We start from the raw sequence: 17476 nt of genomic DNA on the forward strand, positions 1-17476 counted from the left end.
ACAGTGATCTACGGTATGTATTTTTTATGTCAAGAACCCCCAAATTAATATATATTTGGCTGCAGACCCTCATCAAAAAATGTAAATCTTTTTTAAAGATTCCTCTGCGTATCACCAGAGGGGGCCTCGTGTATGCGTGTACACGTACCACAGGTTGAGAACCACTGTCCTATAGCATGCAACAATGGACATAGTATGTCCATCATGGTGACTTATTATGGTTGGCTTCATACTGAATTTAGTTATTTTGATGTTTGATAGGATCATTTCTGTGTTAGAGAAAGCATGTATTCCAGTGTGTGTTCTGGGCACGGGTCCCTGGCAGGGAAGCGTCTTTGTGAGAAGAGTGGTGGAGGCTGTTATGATGTGTTTCATGATGAACCATTAGTTGAGAGGTAGAGCATCATTCAGCCCAGGATGCGATTGAGTAATTGAATGACACATACGACTAATGGATGGAGTGATGGGCAATATCCATTCAAAACTAAAACATACCACCTTGTAAAAGCTGCAGTAAAAGTGGATGAAGATGGAGAATTCTTTCTTTGGTATGATGGACACAATCCACACTCAGAAATTGCTTCAAATGGATGGAGATGGCATGAGATGGAAGAACTGCACTCAAAACTCATCTATAGAACTCTTTTATGTTGATGTGCCATTGAAAATGTAGGGATGTAGCTGTTCTCAAGCTAACCAGCTACATGGTGAAAAAAAGCTGACCTACTTGAAAGCTACATCAGTCTGTAAGTAGTGAATCTAGCCACAAGCTACTGTACATGGAAATGTAAGCTTGACACACTAACATGTGAGATCGTTCACCTGAAGAATGGTACTGGGATAAATGATCAAGTCTCTTATTGCTTCATTACACATTTTCAAAAAGTTCAATCAGTTAATAATAAAGTGAAGAGAGAAACAAGAAGAAGAGGAACAAGAAGAACAAGAAGAAGAAGAAGAAATCAACATTTCTGGCTGTTTTGTTTCTTTGTAAAATTAAAAGCTTCTTGTACTTTTACTTTTGATACTTAACTACTTTTAACACCATTTCTTAAGGACATTTAATGTGAACTACTTTAACACTTTGACCCAAGTGATTTTATTACGGGTGACTTTAACTTTTACTGGAGTAAAAATCTCTTTCAAATATGATATCTGTACTTTTAGCCAAATATAGCTTACTGTTTACTTTCACTGTTTATTTCTCCATGGTCAACTAGTAAGGCAGAATTGGGCAGCAATCATGAAGCAGTTGCAGCTTTGTAACATGGCGGCTGGACGGCTATCGCCAGGCATCACTTTAGAGGGTGTACCATCGTTCCAAAACATTATTCAAAATAACAGAATGAATTAACCATTTAACCAACCAGTAACAAATGTCTTACCGGTTTCCGGTTAAACAGTTGAACCATGAACATTTTGTTACTTTTTGTTGTCACCGTCTTGTGGCCCCCGACTTCCAAGTCCTTTTACAATTGTGACCTCTGCCTAATCTAGCTGAATATCCTGGATGTACAGTGAGGTACTGTTTTTACAGTTAAGCATGATGTATGCATGTGATGTGGTTGCGTACCTGGTCCCAGAGAGCTGCAGTACTGGGTGAGTTCATGGGCCAGACCAGAGGACAGCTGCTGGTGGATAACTCCCAGTCCCTCGCTGGGAGAGAATATACTCTCTGCCAGTGCTCGACACTGGTGTTTACCTATGGCACACAATACATTTTCTTTTGTTAAATGATTCATCAATATTTTTATACAAACAAGACATATTGGCCATTATTCATTATTGTCTCCGCCAGGCCGGACGACCGAAGGTGTGTCTGTGAGCAGCTAATCTCTGGCACCGTTGGACCTATCAGCGTGAAACTTTGCACGCAGTAGTCTCAAGGAAGAATCTCTGCCTCAAATTGTTTTAATCGGCCTCAGGGTGGCGCTATAACAGGGCCCTTCACGGTTTGGACTGTAACTCTTGAACCTTATAGGTCACACAGTCAAAAACTCCCAAAAATAATTCACTGGATTCCTTGGCTCATTTCCGCCCAACTCACACAAACCATTACACATTATCTCTGCAGTCATATGGTCAAGATGTATCAGTTAGAGTTGTGGGCTTGTAGATTGTCTTTTCCCTTAATGTTCCCCCCAGAATAGTGATGCTAGGGTTTAAGTTTAAATCATCAATAGGACAACGAACCTGTAACCACCACACAGGACTGTGTATCCTGGCCCGGCGCCGTGCAGATGACCACTACGTAGTTGGTGTTGGCCAGTCGTCCCTCCATCAGCCGGCTGAAGGTCTGACTGAGTCCCTGAGCCAGAGAGGATCCACCCTGCTCCCCCAGAACCACCACACCCTCCCCGCAGGACGACGCAGCCAGCTGGGCCAGCCAGGGCAGCTGGCTGGGGGTCAGCTGACTGGGGGTCAGTGCCTGCTGGCCCTGGGGAGGCAGAGGCATATGCTGCTTTGGAAGACCTGGCAGGGTGGACGGGATCTGGAGACAGGAGAGAAGAAGAAGGGATTCATTGATCCATTTGTACACTAGGTCATTCATTCATTAGTTAGTTCATTGATAATATTGCCTTCTTAATTTTCTTCCTTCTTTCCTTCCATTCCTTTTTCCTTTCTTCCTCCCTTCCTCCCTAACTAAGTCTCACCTCCATGCCGTAGTGCCTCCCAGTAGCGGCAGGGGTCTGGGGCTGCTGGTACTGTCTGATCTCACTCAGGTGAGACTCCCTCCAGGACCTCATGAAGATCTGCTCCAGGTCCTCGATCAGAGGGACCTGGTCTGGGCCTGAAGACCACAGATATATATGAGAGAGAGAGAGAGAGAGAGAGAGAGAGAGAGAGAGAGAGAGAGAGAGAGAGAGAGAGAGAGAGAGAGAAAGCCGATTAGCCATTTTCGCTATTCTTGAAAAACGATTATTGTATTAACACATCGGGTGCCAGCATTTTTTCATAACAACTTACCGTGGGTGCCAGCATTCTCCCCATTGACTGCGCTTTGCTGTTTAAAGCTTCCGTGTGCGTTACAAGCAAATCCACGGAAAAAAAAGCATCGATTCATGTTGTGCCATGAGTCTGGCTACAGGCTGGAACCATAACATTCCCCTCGCGGGTTACAGCGGGGGGGGGATCGCGCATCGCGCATGACCGGTTTTCCCCACAGGAAACAGATTCGGAGATATAGGCGTTTCAAAGTAGGAAATAGACAGGAAGCGGATGGGGGAAAAAAATCGCGGTGAGCGATCTGGCACTTCCTTCGCAGGATTACAATGGATGCTCCCAGAGCTGCTCTAGCCCCGCCCGTGCGGAGAAAAACGAAAAAAACAAAAAGACTAAACTCACGGTTCAGACCGTGTTCGGCACCGAAGCTTCGGAAGCGCCACTATGTAAACACACGGTTCAGACCGTGTTCGGCACCCGATGTGTTAATTGGTTATCTTTTACAACAGCAGTGGCAACACACAAATGTGTGTGTGTGGAGGAATCAATTGGCACAACGGCTAAAAAAGGGGTAAAGAGCACCCAAAAAATACATTGATTATTTTTATAATCAATTAATCGATGAACTGTTGCATCCATAAAGTGCTTTATTGATTGATGATTGATTTATGGATTGATTGTGGTTGCTCACCCAGCTGAACCAGGTAGTAGACGGTGAGTAGTATCTGCATCTCAGTGGACAGAGGCTGGATGGGCGCAGGGCCATAGTGCTGGTAGACTCTGGGCAGAGTCTGAGAACTGAGGTAACAACTCTGCAACAGAGAACTCACCAACACATCACTGATGTTACCTGTTAACTGAGGCAGAGGACCATGGCCTGGAGAGAGAGAGAGAGAGAGAGAGAGAGAGAGAGAGAGAGAGAGAGAGAGAGAGAGAGAGAGAGAGAGAGAGAGAGAGAGAGAGAGAGAGAGAGAGAGAGAGATTAGGAGAGACAGATGGATGAATACAGTATGGAATTACCTAATTTACACCAATGTCACAAATATGTCAAAGATATTGCCAGTGGATGGACATGCACACACGCACGCGCACACACACACACACACACACACACACACACACACACACACACACACACACACACACACACACACACACACACACACACACACACACACACACACACACACACACACACACACACACACACACACACACACACACACACACACACACACACACACACCAGCTGTCATAAAGGATCAGGTTGTGGGAAATGACAGACTGATCCATCCCTAAAGAACGATAGACAATAAAATCCTCAGTGCTACAATTTATCTCTATGAGAGAGCAACAGCCAGGAGACACAGGTGGAAGGATGGAGGAATGGAGAGAAGGAAAGGAGGCACAGGTGGAAGGATGGAGGAATGGAGAGAAGGAAAGGAGGCACAGGTGGAAGGATGGAGGAATGGAGAGAAGGAACGGAGGCACAGGTGGGAGGATGGAGGAATGGAGAGAAGGAAAGGAGGCACAGGTGGAAGGATGGAGGAATGGAGGGAAGGAAAGGAGGCACAGGTGGGAGGATGGATGTGGCGGAGGAGAAGACAAGAGAGGATGAGTGGATGTCGGAGAGCCTTGGGCATTTGTTTGACCTTCGACCTATGAGTAAAAGAGACCGGGAGAGTCCATCTGTTGGGTTTCCCACAGGCCTGAACACAGGGGATCAAACTCACCACTCACTCTCACAGTAAGAACAGGGTGAGACAGACAGACAGACAGACAGACAGACAGACAGCGAGTCCTAGACTGACCTTTGAAGATGACAGGCTGTAGTCTGCAGGTGTGCAGCAGATTATCAGGCACTGATACAGACAGCCCCGAGGTTAAGGACCCCTGGGCGGCTTCTGGATTGATGAGAAAAAAAGAAAACATGAATAATATGTTCATGTATGCACGCACACACACACATGCACGTAGCCACACACACACACACGTAGCCACACACACACACGTAGCCACACACACACACACACACACACGCACACACACACGGTACACAACATGAATCTCTCTTCCTCTTACCTGCTCTCCCTCCGTTAGGCACAGCAGAGGATGATGATGATGCTGCTGCTACTGAGGATGATGATGACGCTGATGTAGATGGCGGAGTCTTCACGTTGTTGTCAGAGGACTCTGGGGACCAGCCTTTGTGTCGCTTTTTAGGGGGTCCGTTACTAGCATGTGACCCTGTAGGACATTCATAAATTTTTTTTGCCTAATAAGATATTCAATCAATCAATCAAACCACGTTTACACACAGCGTTCTATACCAGTCATTCTCATCTTTTTTAATGTTAAGGACCCCCCCAGTATGATGTGTATTAGGCCACGGACCCCCATTTGTACATTTTTTATCTCTGGGACCCCAATTTACACAGTAAAAAGTTTAAATTTAACTCTGAGAGAGTACAAATGGAACCATTGGTTCCATTTATACTCTCAGAGATACAGACCTGTAAGGGTCCATTTGTTTACTATTTATCAATCATAGCTGGGGAACCCCTGCAACCCCTTCAAGCCTGGACCCCACTTTGAGAACCACTGCTCTATAGTGCACACTGACACAAAATATAGTTTTGCAATAATTTTGTCTATGAATTCCATGAATCTCTGTCAGTACAGTATGTACAGTATGTCTGAACGGTTCTTGTTTATCTCCAGAACCGTTCACCCGATCGACTTCACACTTTGTGGGTGTAGTGCTGAGGATCAAAGGAAATGTTGAGGTGTGAAGTCGATCGGGTGAGCGGCTCTCCAGAACCAGGCCACTTCAAACGAGCATACGTTGCTAATGGCAGCCACACCCCGAACGGGTACTGCACTACTTAGTTTAACTTGTCATGTGACCTACACATTTCATCGTACATTACATAGTGACAATAGCATATACAAGCAAAGTTTTTGCTCACACGCGTTGTGACAGGCCCAAAATAGGGTCACTTGTTTTAAGGTGGTTAATCAAACACTTATTTTTGCAAATTTCTGATGTGCTCTTCAGTGTTGTATTGTGTTTTATGGTTGTTGTTTTTTGCAACCCTTTAATTTTCATGAATATTAACATTAAGATGTGACACATTGTTCGCTTGCCGATCAGCGCTTTTCAACAAGCAACAATGTCGGGCGATGGAGTGTATGAATTGAGCTTAAAGTACCACATGTTAAAGAGGACACGAAATATACAACAGGACAGGAAGGAAGCCTTCCAGAAAGGAGAGACACTCAGACAGACAGACAGACAGTCAGACAGACAGACAGATAGACAGGGAGTTTTACAACCCTGCTTTATAGAGGTGACAGACAGGCCGAGAGACGTCGGAAGACAAGGACAAAAAAAGAGGAGGGTCATTTTAGTGCCTGAAGTGTAAATGAAAGCAAGGACAACAGAGGACACACACACGCACGCGCACGCACACGCACAGACACACACACACACACACACACACACACACACACACACACACACACACACACACACACACACACACACACACACACACACACACAGAGACTGCAGCCGGCTCCTGCAGAGGTGATAGACAGGGGCTCTCCCGCCCTTTCAAGAGACGTGAAGATAGGAGGGGGAGGGGGTTAATCACACACACACACACACACACACACACACACACACACACACACACACACACACACACACACACACACACACACACACACACACACACACACACACACACACACACACACACACACACACACACACACACACACACACTGATTGCCCCTCTCTCTATCTTCCTGTGCCTGTTTTTAAACTAGGTGTGTTATTACATTATGCCATGCATCATTGTACTGTGAATGGAATGCAGTCTAGCTCATGTTCAGTCAAAACCTTCCCATCATATAGTAGCACATTCAATTATTACAATGTAATCAAACTATTGAAAATGTGAGTGCAACAAATGCTGAGGGAGGGATGTTTACTAATCTCTAACACCTTATCTACATTCTTTACCTTCTACTCATTGACTCAATAAACTACAGCTACAATAACTATTGATTATTGACTACAAGCTCAATACTCATGCGGAGGAGCTTGTATATCTGCTATTTTCAATATTTTTGAAAAAGTTATTTCATGGTGGATTATGTTACTACAATGTACCTACACAACTGTGGTGGTTGTATTTGGTGTCCCTGCTTGTTTGGTTGCGACTATATATGTCTATGAAATTAATACCAAGGACCCCAACGGAAACAAGTCCGCAAGGACTTTTTTTGGTTGGACCTTTTAGACAAAAAGTATTATCAATGTAACTGTGTTGTTTTACATTCCTTTTGCCTAATAAAAAATTCAATCAATCAATGCTCTTCCTCTACAAGAAATGTAGATCCGATGGTCTGGTAGGACCACTACTGGTTGATAAATACAGCCTGAAGGTCAAAATACATCTTGAACTTAAAGGTTGGGTAAAACCTGGCTCATAATGTGCTTCTATACTGTAAATGCTCCACATCTGTCCTTCCTTTGGCGTTAGGGATGAAAGTTTAGACCTCTTTTTAGCGGCGCTAGCCGCTCTATACCTTTAGGTATAGAGCGGATATTAGCCCTCTATACCTGGCTTTTGCGTCAACGTTCTGATTGGTCAGGTCCGTCAACGTTCTGATTGGTCAGGCTCGCCAAGGTTCTGATTGGTCAGGTCCGTCAACGTTCTGATTGGTCAGGCTCGCCAAGGTTCTGATTGGTCAGGTCCGTCAACGTTCTGATTGGTCAGGCTCGCCAAGGTTCTGATTGGTCAGGTCCGTCAACGTTCTGATTGGTCAGGCTCGCCAAGGTTCTGATTGGTCAGGTCCGTCAACGTTCTGATTGGTCAGGTCCGTCAACGTTCTGATTGGTCACTATTCATGACATCACTATGTTACTATTCATGGCACTATTTAGTGCCACTGGAAGCCTTGAAATAAATTTACAGAGATTTAATATTGTTTCTCTAGTAGAAACACATATCTATGACAAAATATATCAAAGGCGCCGCTACCTTCACACAGGTGTGATTTTTTTGTAAACGTTGAACCTTTTGAATGTGGGATATGACGTCTATGACATCATATCAATAAATAAAGTTGCAGTCCTATGTGTGGGCAGTTAAAATAGGGCCTAAAACATGTATTGTAACATACATCTCTATATCTCATTCTCTACGGCTGTTTTCTTCTATTCAAATGTTTTAGGTATTGTAACATATTGTATGAGGAACATTTATAGATGATATTTAAGTGATGTATTCCATTACTATTCTGTACTATACTATATTATCTAGTCCGGTTAGTGTCACACATTTCGGTTAGTGACGCACATTCCCATCCCTATTGTGTGTGTGTGTGTGTGTGTGTGTGTGTGTGTGTGTGTGTGTGTGTGTGTGTGTGTGTGTGTGTGTGTGTGTGTGTGTGTGTGTGTGAACGTGTTGGGACTTCATGGAAATCCCTGGTTTGTACGTACGGCCAGCGCAGGGTCTCCCAGGTCCCGAGTGGTTTAGGGGCGGCTGGGTAAGGGGTGGGGCAACATGGCTGCCGTTGGTCAGGGTGGGGGGTGCATCGTCCATATGAGGGAGACCCATGGGGTCAACATGGCCGCTTGCTGCTGAGAGTGACAGAGATAGAGAGAGAGAGAGAGAGAGAGAGAGAGAGAGAGAGAGAGAGAGCGAGAGAGAGAGCGAGAGCGAGAGCGAGAGCGAGAGCGAGAGCGAGAGCGCGAGAGAGAGAGAGAGAGAGAGAGAGAGAGAGATGGAGAGAAGAATGACTTAATTAATTAGGTTTTACTAGTATATCAATGGGCAGGGTGGTCTTGGTCAACACAAATACTAAAGCAGGTGATTTCACTACGGTAATTGCTTGTACTGTAAGTTGTGCAATTCAATGAAATCACCAGGGTATAGTTGCCCCAACTGTTCTTATGTTCTGGAATGTAATGGGCTTAGGGCAGTAAGGGCTTTGTTTGTTTTGTAAATAATAATTAGCTACTAAATTTGATTGCACCATCGAAGAGTAGCTAGTTAGTAGTAGACTCTCTGTAAAGTAATGTGCAGTCACATGAGATAACATCCACCCTGGATGATCCAATAAGCAGCCTTCACATTTGTAAACAGGAATTAATATTGAACAAGGGTGTACTCAATGAACACTAATTGCATTCATCACAGCCCCCTTCACGTTGGTAGCAACTTTTCTTTTCTTTTTTTGGTTGCCAAGGTTCCCAACGGCACCTTCCTGCGACCCCACTTTGGGTCGCGACCCATAGTTTGAGAACCGCTGGTGTAGAGCAATGGCGGGAGGCTGCCTAGTATAGAGCCCTTGGGGGACTCCACATAAATAATTATGTAGGGTTTAAGTGGTTCGCTGAGCATGAATGTTCTTTCTCAGCCCTGCTTCACACTCACACAGTCACACACATTCATACCTGGGAACTGCACAGTACAACCACATTCTTACACTGTTGGCCAGTGAGCAGCTGGATCCACTGGAACAGTTGTGGGTTAAGTGCCTTGCACAAGGGCACTTCAACAGTGCTCCCTGGCTCGAAACGGGAAGCTTTCGAGCCAGGGAACACAAGCAAGCCCCCTCCCAAAAAAACGTGTGTAACATTTATTTGGTGTAGAGGGAAAAAAGGAGGGGAGCGAGTACAGACCCGTGGGGGATTCCGGTCAACGGAGTATATAGGTTTTAAGTGGTTATGACCTCTGCTTCACAAAACATCGCAGCCTCTCTAACAATAGCAGTGTGTTTGTGAGTGATTGAAACGGTATTGATACAGGTGTGCGTGTGCGTGTGTGTGTGTGTGTGTTTGTGTGCGTGTGTAATTGATACCTGTATAGCTGCCTGGTGTGTGTGCAGGGTGAGTAGTCAGCACCGTATTGGGTAGCGACTCATCTGATGGCACATGACCTTCTGTCAGGCCCGACCCCAACGGTCTCATTCTGCCATCTGCAACAGGGAAGAAAATACCAAATATAGCTTCTCTGAGCAAATTACCACCAAAGGTCTCTTATATCCATTCTAATTGTATATCCCTGACCTCTCTGTACACTCTGACCTCTATAGGAAGCGGAAGCCATACAAATAGGATAGACGGACAGAGCAGATGCCATCAGCCCAGGGTTACCCATGATGCACCTGGAGGTGTCCTTACTGTCCGTTACAACCTTAAGGTTTAGCCCCAGGTACCTGACCTCTCTGTGCAATCTCCAGACCCCCACCTTTAACCTCTGCTCTCCCATCTGGTCAGACAGGTACACTGAAATTATTCTCACTGACCCTAGAGCACTTTTCTGGACTTTCTCAGCTCAGCTGGAGATCTTAACCACATACACCCTATACTTAGCAGACCATATTCACAAGGGCTCTATACTAGGCCCCCACCTGTTTTCGCTCTACAGGACGCGGCCGTGAGTTTAAGAAACCAAAGTCTAAAGGAGGAAAAAAGGTTTATGTGCCTCTAGAGTGAGCAGCAGTCTGAGAAAGTTACCAGAGATGATGTCACTCAGCTAACCTTCCAGCTTTCTCCTCAGAGACACAGAAACGCAGTTGTTTTTGTCTCTTACCATTTCCTCTCCAGCAGATGGGGGCTCCTTTGACCAACAAGCCCTGGTTGCTTCTGTACAGGTGGTATTTCAAGTGCTTCTGTTTCTTGGGCTGGGTGGTGAGCTTCAGGTTGATGTGGTTGGCAAAATCGGTGAAGTATCGAAAGCCCTTTTCTCCACAGCCCATACAGGTCCCCAAGAACCCTGTAGGCACACATAGACACACGCTGGTTTTGCGAACTTTTGGGGACATTGCATTGACTTACAATGGGACATTAAGAACTACAGTGTTATGGTGTTCACAGAAACATGGCTCGACCAGTCGATTCCCGACTCACTCAGCTATTACTCTTGTGGGTCACTGCCAACCATATGCATGATCAACAGAGTTGGGGAGGGGCAGGGGAGAAGGTAACTGCTTTATGACAGGTACAGATTGCAAGCTGGACTGACAGTAGTGGCATGCAAATTGGTGTTTGTTTATTCAATTCAACAGTCCTGTTTTTATAAAAAGTCTAGTTCTAGAAATAGTATCAGTTGACCCTTTGTCATGTCCCGCCCCTCTTCGCACCCATTGGTTGCTGACTAAAATCATCTTGTCTATTGTGATGGTTGGTTATTTCTTCATTTGATTGTGTTCATCAATTAATCACTGTATCCACCAGAGTTACATCTGTTACTCAAACCATTATTGATGTTGTTCTGGAAATTATTAGTCAAAGCGGTGCGATTGAGTATAGGTGATCATTCTTTAATATAAGCCTGGGAGTGGGAAAATATTAGATCTAGATTGTAAGTATACTAGTTCCATCTGACATGACCAGAATTTAACAGTGAACAGGGCCTTATTATGATATTTTAAATACTTGCCCATTATTCAGTATAATAAATCACTAGATTACTAGATCAAAACCATGCAACAAAAGATAGCTAAACAACAAGCAATATTATTGCTTTCAGACTGCACAGTTTCATTGGCTAACAAATAACAAATCGGTGGCCCGATTTTCATGAAGGTTTGTGGGAATGATCAGTAGGCTGCCCTGAAGACAATGATTAGCCTTTAGGTTGAAAAGGGCAACAGTCAAGGTCACTATCAAGGTCAAGGTACATAATGGTGCATATCTCAGGAACGGAAAGACCTATAAAGATGAGGTTGGATGCCTTGGATTCCTTGTGATATCAGTCTGTGCTGTAAAATGACATTATATGATATGCATTCTGTCCGTTAGACTGTGAAGAAAATAATTTGAGAATGGATGGGCAAATTTTCATGAAACTTGTGGGAATCATCAGTAGGCTGCCCTGAAGAGATGATTACCGTACATTTTGGGTTGAAAATGTCAAAGGTCAAGATCACAATTAACGTAAATGTTTTTTGAATGCCTTTTCTTTTACATGTTTAAAAGATTGTTGTAAAAATTCATTAAAAATATATATTTGAATTCTAATGGATGATTTTTTATAATCAACTAAATTGATTAGTTTGATTAACTGTTGCAGACCAAGAACCTAGCATCAGTCTGAATAGTGTCCAGAGTGAGTAGTCAGCACCGGATTGGGTGGTGGTGACTCATCTGAGACAGTTCCCGACTCCAACTGTCCCCACCCATTACAAAAATATAATAAACCATTCAGCACCCATGTAGTGAGCATAGAGCAGCATTTCTCCCCACTCAACTCCACTCACATTCTCTACGTTGTAACAGACTAATGTAAAATCATTCCCTAATCAGAAGAGGAAAGTACAAGCCATGCTTTAAGCATGGCATGGATATGTGGGTCCTGAGGGCTGTGGGCAATAACGCACTTCTATTGCTCCAGTATAACAGTTTAGTATTATCTTTAACCTCTTAACCCCTATATGTTGACCAGAGAGCCCCAGGGTACGTGGTCTCCAACTTTTTTTCCCTCTACACCAAAATCTCTTCACCGAAAACAGCCAATCTACAAGCTCACTGTGAGCTTGCAGATCTGCTGGTTTCAGCAAATGTTCTCCCCAGAATAGAGACAGAATAGGGTTAATGTGGTTCAAGGGTGTACGTGCATGTGTGTGAGAGGTTTTATGGTGCACTGTCTGGGTAAACATATTACTGTGTATGTGTATTAGGGATGGGCATTTGGACCTTTTTGGGTAAAAGATTAACCTTTGGACTGTGGGCGGCTAACCGTCTATGATGTCATTTCAATACATAAAGCTGCAGTCCTATGTGTGGGCAGTTCAAATAGGGCCTACAACATGTATTGTAACATACATTAGGTCAATATCTCATTCTGTCCGGTTGTTTTCTTTATTAGGTATTGTAAAATATTGTATGAGGAACAATCATAGATTATATTTAAGTGATTTATTCCATTAATATTCTGTTAATATTTTATTTTCATACAGGATGACTTAATTTAGCTTAAATTCGGTTATTTAGTCCTAGGCGGTTGGTGACCCACATTTCGGTTAAATGGTTAATCGTCCCATCCTTAATGTGTATGCGTGCATGCGTGTCTCCTGTCTCACCCAAGCCCCCAGATCCGAGGGAATGATTGAAGCCTCAGAACTGCTCAGAACTATTGCAGAACTTCCGCATTTGGGACGCTACTGCGCATGCTTCTATCGTCTGAAACGCTAGTGCGCCTGCTCTATTGGCTCCAACATTGGAGCCAATCCAGGAAGAAGAGGTACTTCCGGGTGCTTCATGCGCTTGTGAGCAACTTTTATTGAAATGAATAGGTGGGGGCGGGGCAGTCCGCTCTCTAGATATATTATAACTCTATGGTCTCACCTAGTAGGGCATTGCGTCCTCGCTCATCTGGCAGGAAGCGTTGGTCCACAGCACACACCAGTAGAGTGTCTGGGAGGGCAGGAGAGCGGGCCCCCACCAGTAGGAACCCAGGGGGGACGTCCAGAGGGTCCGACACCAGGGAGGACAGACGCACGTCTCTGCCCGCCTGACAGAAGCCTGGGGACAGAGGTCAAATGTTACCATGGCTACACTGAAAAGGTTGAATGTTTGTGATTGATCAGTACGTTCATTTAAAGGTAGGGTAAGTGATTTTATTTTGTTAAGATATAAGTGTTAAATAGCGCTATATTCTGATAGTACTCATTGCTATAGAGTGTTTGTTCAGTGACTGGAGTCTCCATGTCTCTCCAGCTCTTTATTAAACAGAAAATGCATTTTCAGGTCAGGATACCAACCAGGATAGAGAACTCAGACAGGATAGAGATTAATCAAGCAAAATTGGAAGTGATGACACAAAGAAATGAGCAGACACAATTGGCTGAACAAACGCTCTATAGCAATTAATACTATCAGAATATAGTGCTATTAACATAGTGCTTTTAATACTTTTTGTTTTAACCAAAAATATCACTTACCCTACCTTTTCAGCTATGTAAAAGTGATGAACGAGACATTTATAAACACTGTGTGTGTGTGTGTGTGTGTGTGTGTGTGTGTGTGTGTGTGTGTGTGTGTGTGTGTGTGTGTGTGTATACCATCGGTGGTGCAGCATCCATCAGGTGGGGTTTTCATCTGATAGGGCACCGGGGGGCTGTTAGACTCTGAGCCATCTTCATCATCCTCATCATCATTCTCGATACGACCTGTGGACACACACACTTATCAAATAAGATATCTCAAAATTATTTTAAAAGCATTCCTGCTGTAATTTTCTGGGAAATACATTTCCATAACTGAAACCACCATTAGGGGCGTGTGTTTTGTGCCAGCCCACCTTCATGTGCAGTTGGTTCTGAGTCGAGGTAGAGCTGGGAGAAGACGGGCCGGGGGACCACGGCGTTGGAGCGCAGCGACGCCTCGATGGAGTTGTGCAGAACCTCCTGGAAGCGGGTGGTCCTCAGCTGTCCAGCATATGAGTTCCCCATTGGCCTCCTGGGAAGAGAGACAACTCGTATTGATATTCTGAATATGAACGATTATAATTAGTGCCAGAAGTGTGTGTGTGTGTGTGTGTGTGTGTGTGTGTGTGTGTGTGTGTGTGTGTGTGTGTGTGTGTGTGTGTGTGTGTGTGTGTGTGTGTGTGTGTGAGTGAGGGGTGGGGGGGTCGGTTGTACGGTATATGCACTGAATGAACTAGGGATGGTAACTATTCATCTATAATCGATTAACTACCGCTAAGAATTTGGTCGATTAAAGTTATCGATTTTCAATTAATTGAATTTTTTTTTTTTTTTTTTTAAAGCATCTTTTGTTTTTGGAAAACCTTTTTTTGGGGGAATATGATGGAATAATCATATTCCATCATATTCAAGGGCTTTTGGAGAGAATTGAGACAGACTCCATAGCACTGCAGAGGGGAGGTGTGTGTGTCTATGTCCAGCTGATGCTCGTTGACGCTCGTTAATGTTATATACATCAAGGCAATTATGTTTTTGCACTCATTTTTGGAATGAAAAAGCTACTAAGTGCCATTTGTCCTAATGGTGGCGCTAGAGGAAAGGACATGGGTTCACCAAGATCAGTAGGGCCCATAATCCGGGATGCATGAAGGTGCACTGCACATTCCATTCCAGTCAGTGCAGTTTTTGAGAAATCTTGTTTGGGAATAAAATATGGGCAAGGGAAAGTCTTGCCCTAACGGTGGCACTAGACTAGAGGAAAGGACATGGGGACACCAAAATCAGAGGGGCTCATCGTCTCAGGTTCATTAAAGTGCACAGCAAATTCTTTGGCATGAAAGAGGTGGATGGATGGATGAACCGAAAGCCATTAGAGTCCTGCCGGCCGCCGCTAGTGGGGATAAAAACCCCAGCCTGTGGGTCACACCACTAGATAGTGTGTTGAACACATGACCACAAAATGTCCCCGGTTTGATTCTGGCAGGAGACCTGCGTTATTGTCCCTCTCTGCCCTAAGCTTCCAGTCTGTCTACCCTCTCCGGTAACACTTGTTATGCATCCCATGTCTATAATACATACTTATAATGCATTACAATCTACTTACAACACTCATAGTACTTATAGTGGAATCATTTTACAGCCACACATTATACAGTCTTTTATAATGACTTAAAAGGGGATATTACACTATAACGCAGTATTACAGTAATTATAATACATTATTATATTGTATTATTATTAATGGCAATTATAATACCCTATGATCCTTGTCATAGGGTAAGTCATTAGTCATTAAAAAATGCTTATAATATGTTATGATTATTGTTATAAAGCATTATGAGTATTTGAGTTCTTTAACTATAATTATACAGTGTTATAGTACATGCCAACGTGTCGTCACCACGAGGGGCAATGTTAAGTCAACCTGTTTACAACCCACAAAGATGTCCGCCGCTACCAAATGACACTTGTTGACGCTCCCTTCAGGATTTTTGGCACGCACTATAAGTAGATTATAATGCAGTATAAGTATGTTTATAATACATTATAGACACGGTGACGGGATGCATACTCTGCTGTCTAAATGAAGCAAACAATAAAATAAAAGGGAAGAAAAGAAAAGAGCGGGGGGGGGGGGGGGGAAATACTTCAAAAACAGCCTGTGTTTGTGTTTTGGGTGTCAAGGACACTGAAACCCACATGTAGGGATTTACTAATAGACATGCTGGACGTCCGGTCATTGGTCAACATTGAGTTCAGGGGATCTTATTACTACAACATATCACACTGCTAGCATTGCTTACTGCTTAGCAACATTTTTATTGATGGGGCCCAGAAGAATATTTGCAGGGTGGAGCATAATTAATGCCAAAATCATAAATGGTTGTCTCCCACTACTTGACTACTACTCAGTCGAACTCAACTGTTCACAGCTCATCTACAACCAAATAACAATCACACATCACTCTCTCTCATGTGATATTATGCAGCAACCACATGAGGCAAGGCCAGCTCTAAAAGAGACTTGGCTTTCCTGTGTTAAATACAGATATGGATTGCAATACATATCTGAGTTAAGAGAAACAATAAACAAATAACAGAAAGGAGAATAATAGGACGGATGAGATGCGTTGGAAAGAATGATGGAATGAGAGAAAAAATGTACTAATAGAGTAGGAGGAGAGAGAGGAAGTCACTTCTGTTTACTCAAAACTGTGATAACTAGAATGTGTTTAATGCCTCTCTTTTGGGCTGCCATTTTCCCTGGAAACACATGCACACGCACGCACGCACACACACACACCCGCAGTAGTTGATGCCGTCTGTCAAGACAGCATGCCATAAAAACTATCAACAACTCTCAACCAGAGTCGGGTCGCCCTGACCTAGAGTCCTAGACACACTCTCACATTCTCTCTCACACACACACACACACACACACACACACACACACACACACACACACACACACACACACACACACACACACACACACACACACACACACACACACACACACACACACACACACACACACACACACACACACACACACACACACACACACTCTCTCTCTCTCTCTCTCTCTCTCTGAACTGGAATCAGCTAGAGTTTTATTGGCCAAGGAATTCCCCTTGGTGGTATGTTAGTCACACTAAAACATAACACAGCGACAGTCTCTGGTCAACAGTTACTCTCTCCTTCTAATGCACAAACAAATAAACAAAACAAAACACACTCACAAAAAATAGTAGTAGTAAAAATAGTGAAGCTACGGTATATTTTTTCCTAATTTTTGTCGTATTAACTTGATGGTTAATATGATAGCTGATGGCAGCAGCAATTTAACAATGCAAAGCAACAATTATAGTATGTGATACCATATGCGGTAGTAGTACTGTATGTTGAAATAGTCAAATACCATTGAAATGCAAAAGTGTTGTTATATTATCTTACATTTTTATGACAAAATCACTAAGAGTAAGAACATTCTGTAAGTACTATAGCATAACATTTGAATTAATTCAAAGGCCTTTCAAGACATTTCTAAAATCCCGGAAATAGCAGATTTACAAGCTTGCAA

General features: G+C 43.6%; 1 protein-coding gene across 1 annotated transcript in view; it reads right to left on the reverse strand.

The window, feature by feature from the left end:
- The window catches only part of greb1 (growth regulating estrogen receptor binding 1), a 41469-nt gene that overhangs the window by 17472 nt on the left and 6521 nt on the right, over positions 1 to 17476 (reverse strand). Inside the window, exons 2-13 of the mRNA XM_084058607.1 lie at positions 14268 to 14425; positions 14029 to 14136; positions 13313 to 13489; positions 10557 to 10739; positions 9823 to 9939; positions 8459 to 8596; positions 5026 to 5190; positions 4755 to 4847; positions 3635 to 3820; positions 2655 to 2791; positions 2194 to 2491; positions 1574 to 1702 (exon numbers count right to left, since the gene is read on the reverse strand). Of these exons, the coding sequence (XP_083914733.1) occupies positions 1574 to 1702; positions 2194 to 2491; positions 2655 to 2791; positions 3635 to 3820; positions 4755 to 4847; positions 5026 to 5190; positions 8459 to 8596; positions 9823 to 9939; positions 10557 to 10739; positions 13313 to 13489; positions 14029 to 14136; positions 14268 to 14418 (1882 nt within the window). The 5' untranslated portion in view covers positions 14419 to 14425. The remainder of the gene's footprint in view (positions 1 to 1573; positions 1703 to 2193; positions 2492 to 2654; positions 2792 to 3634; positions 3821 to 4754; positions 4848 to 5025; positions 5191 to 8458; positions 8597 to 9822; positions 9940 to 10556; positions 10740 to 13312; positions 13490 to 14028; positions 14137 to 14267; positions 14426 to 17476) is intronic.

The sequence above is a fragment of the Gymnoscopelus microlampas genome (assembly GCF_963454915.1).
Source record: "Gymnoscopelus microlampas genome assembly, chromosome: 1".
NCBI lineage: Eukaryota > Metazoa > Chordata > Actinopteri > Myctophiformes > Myctophidae > Gymnoscopelus > Gymnoscopelus microlampas.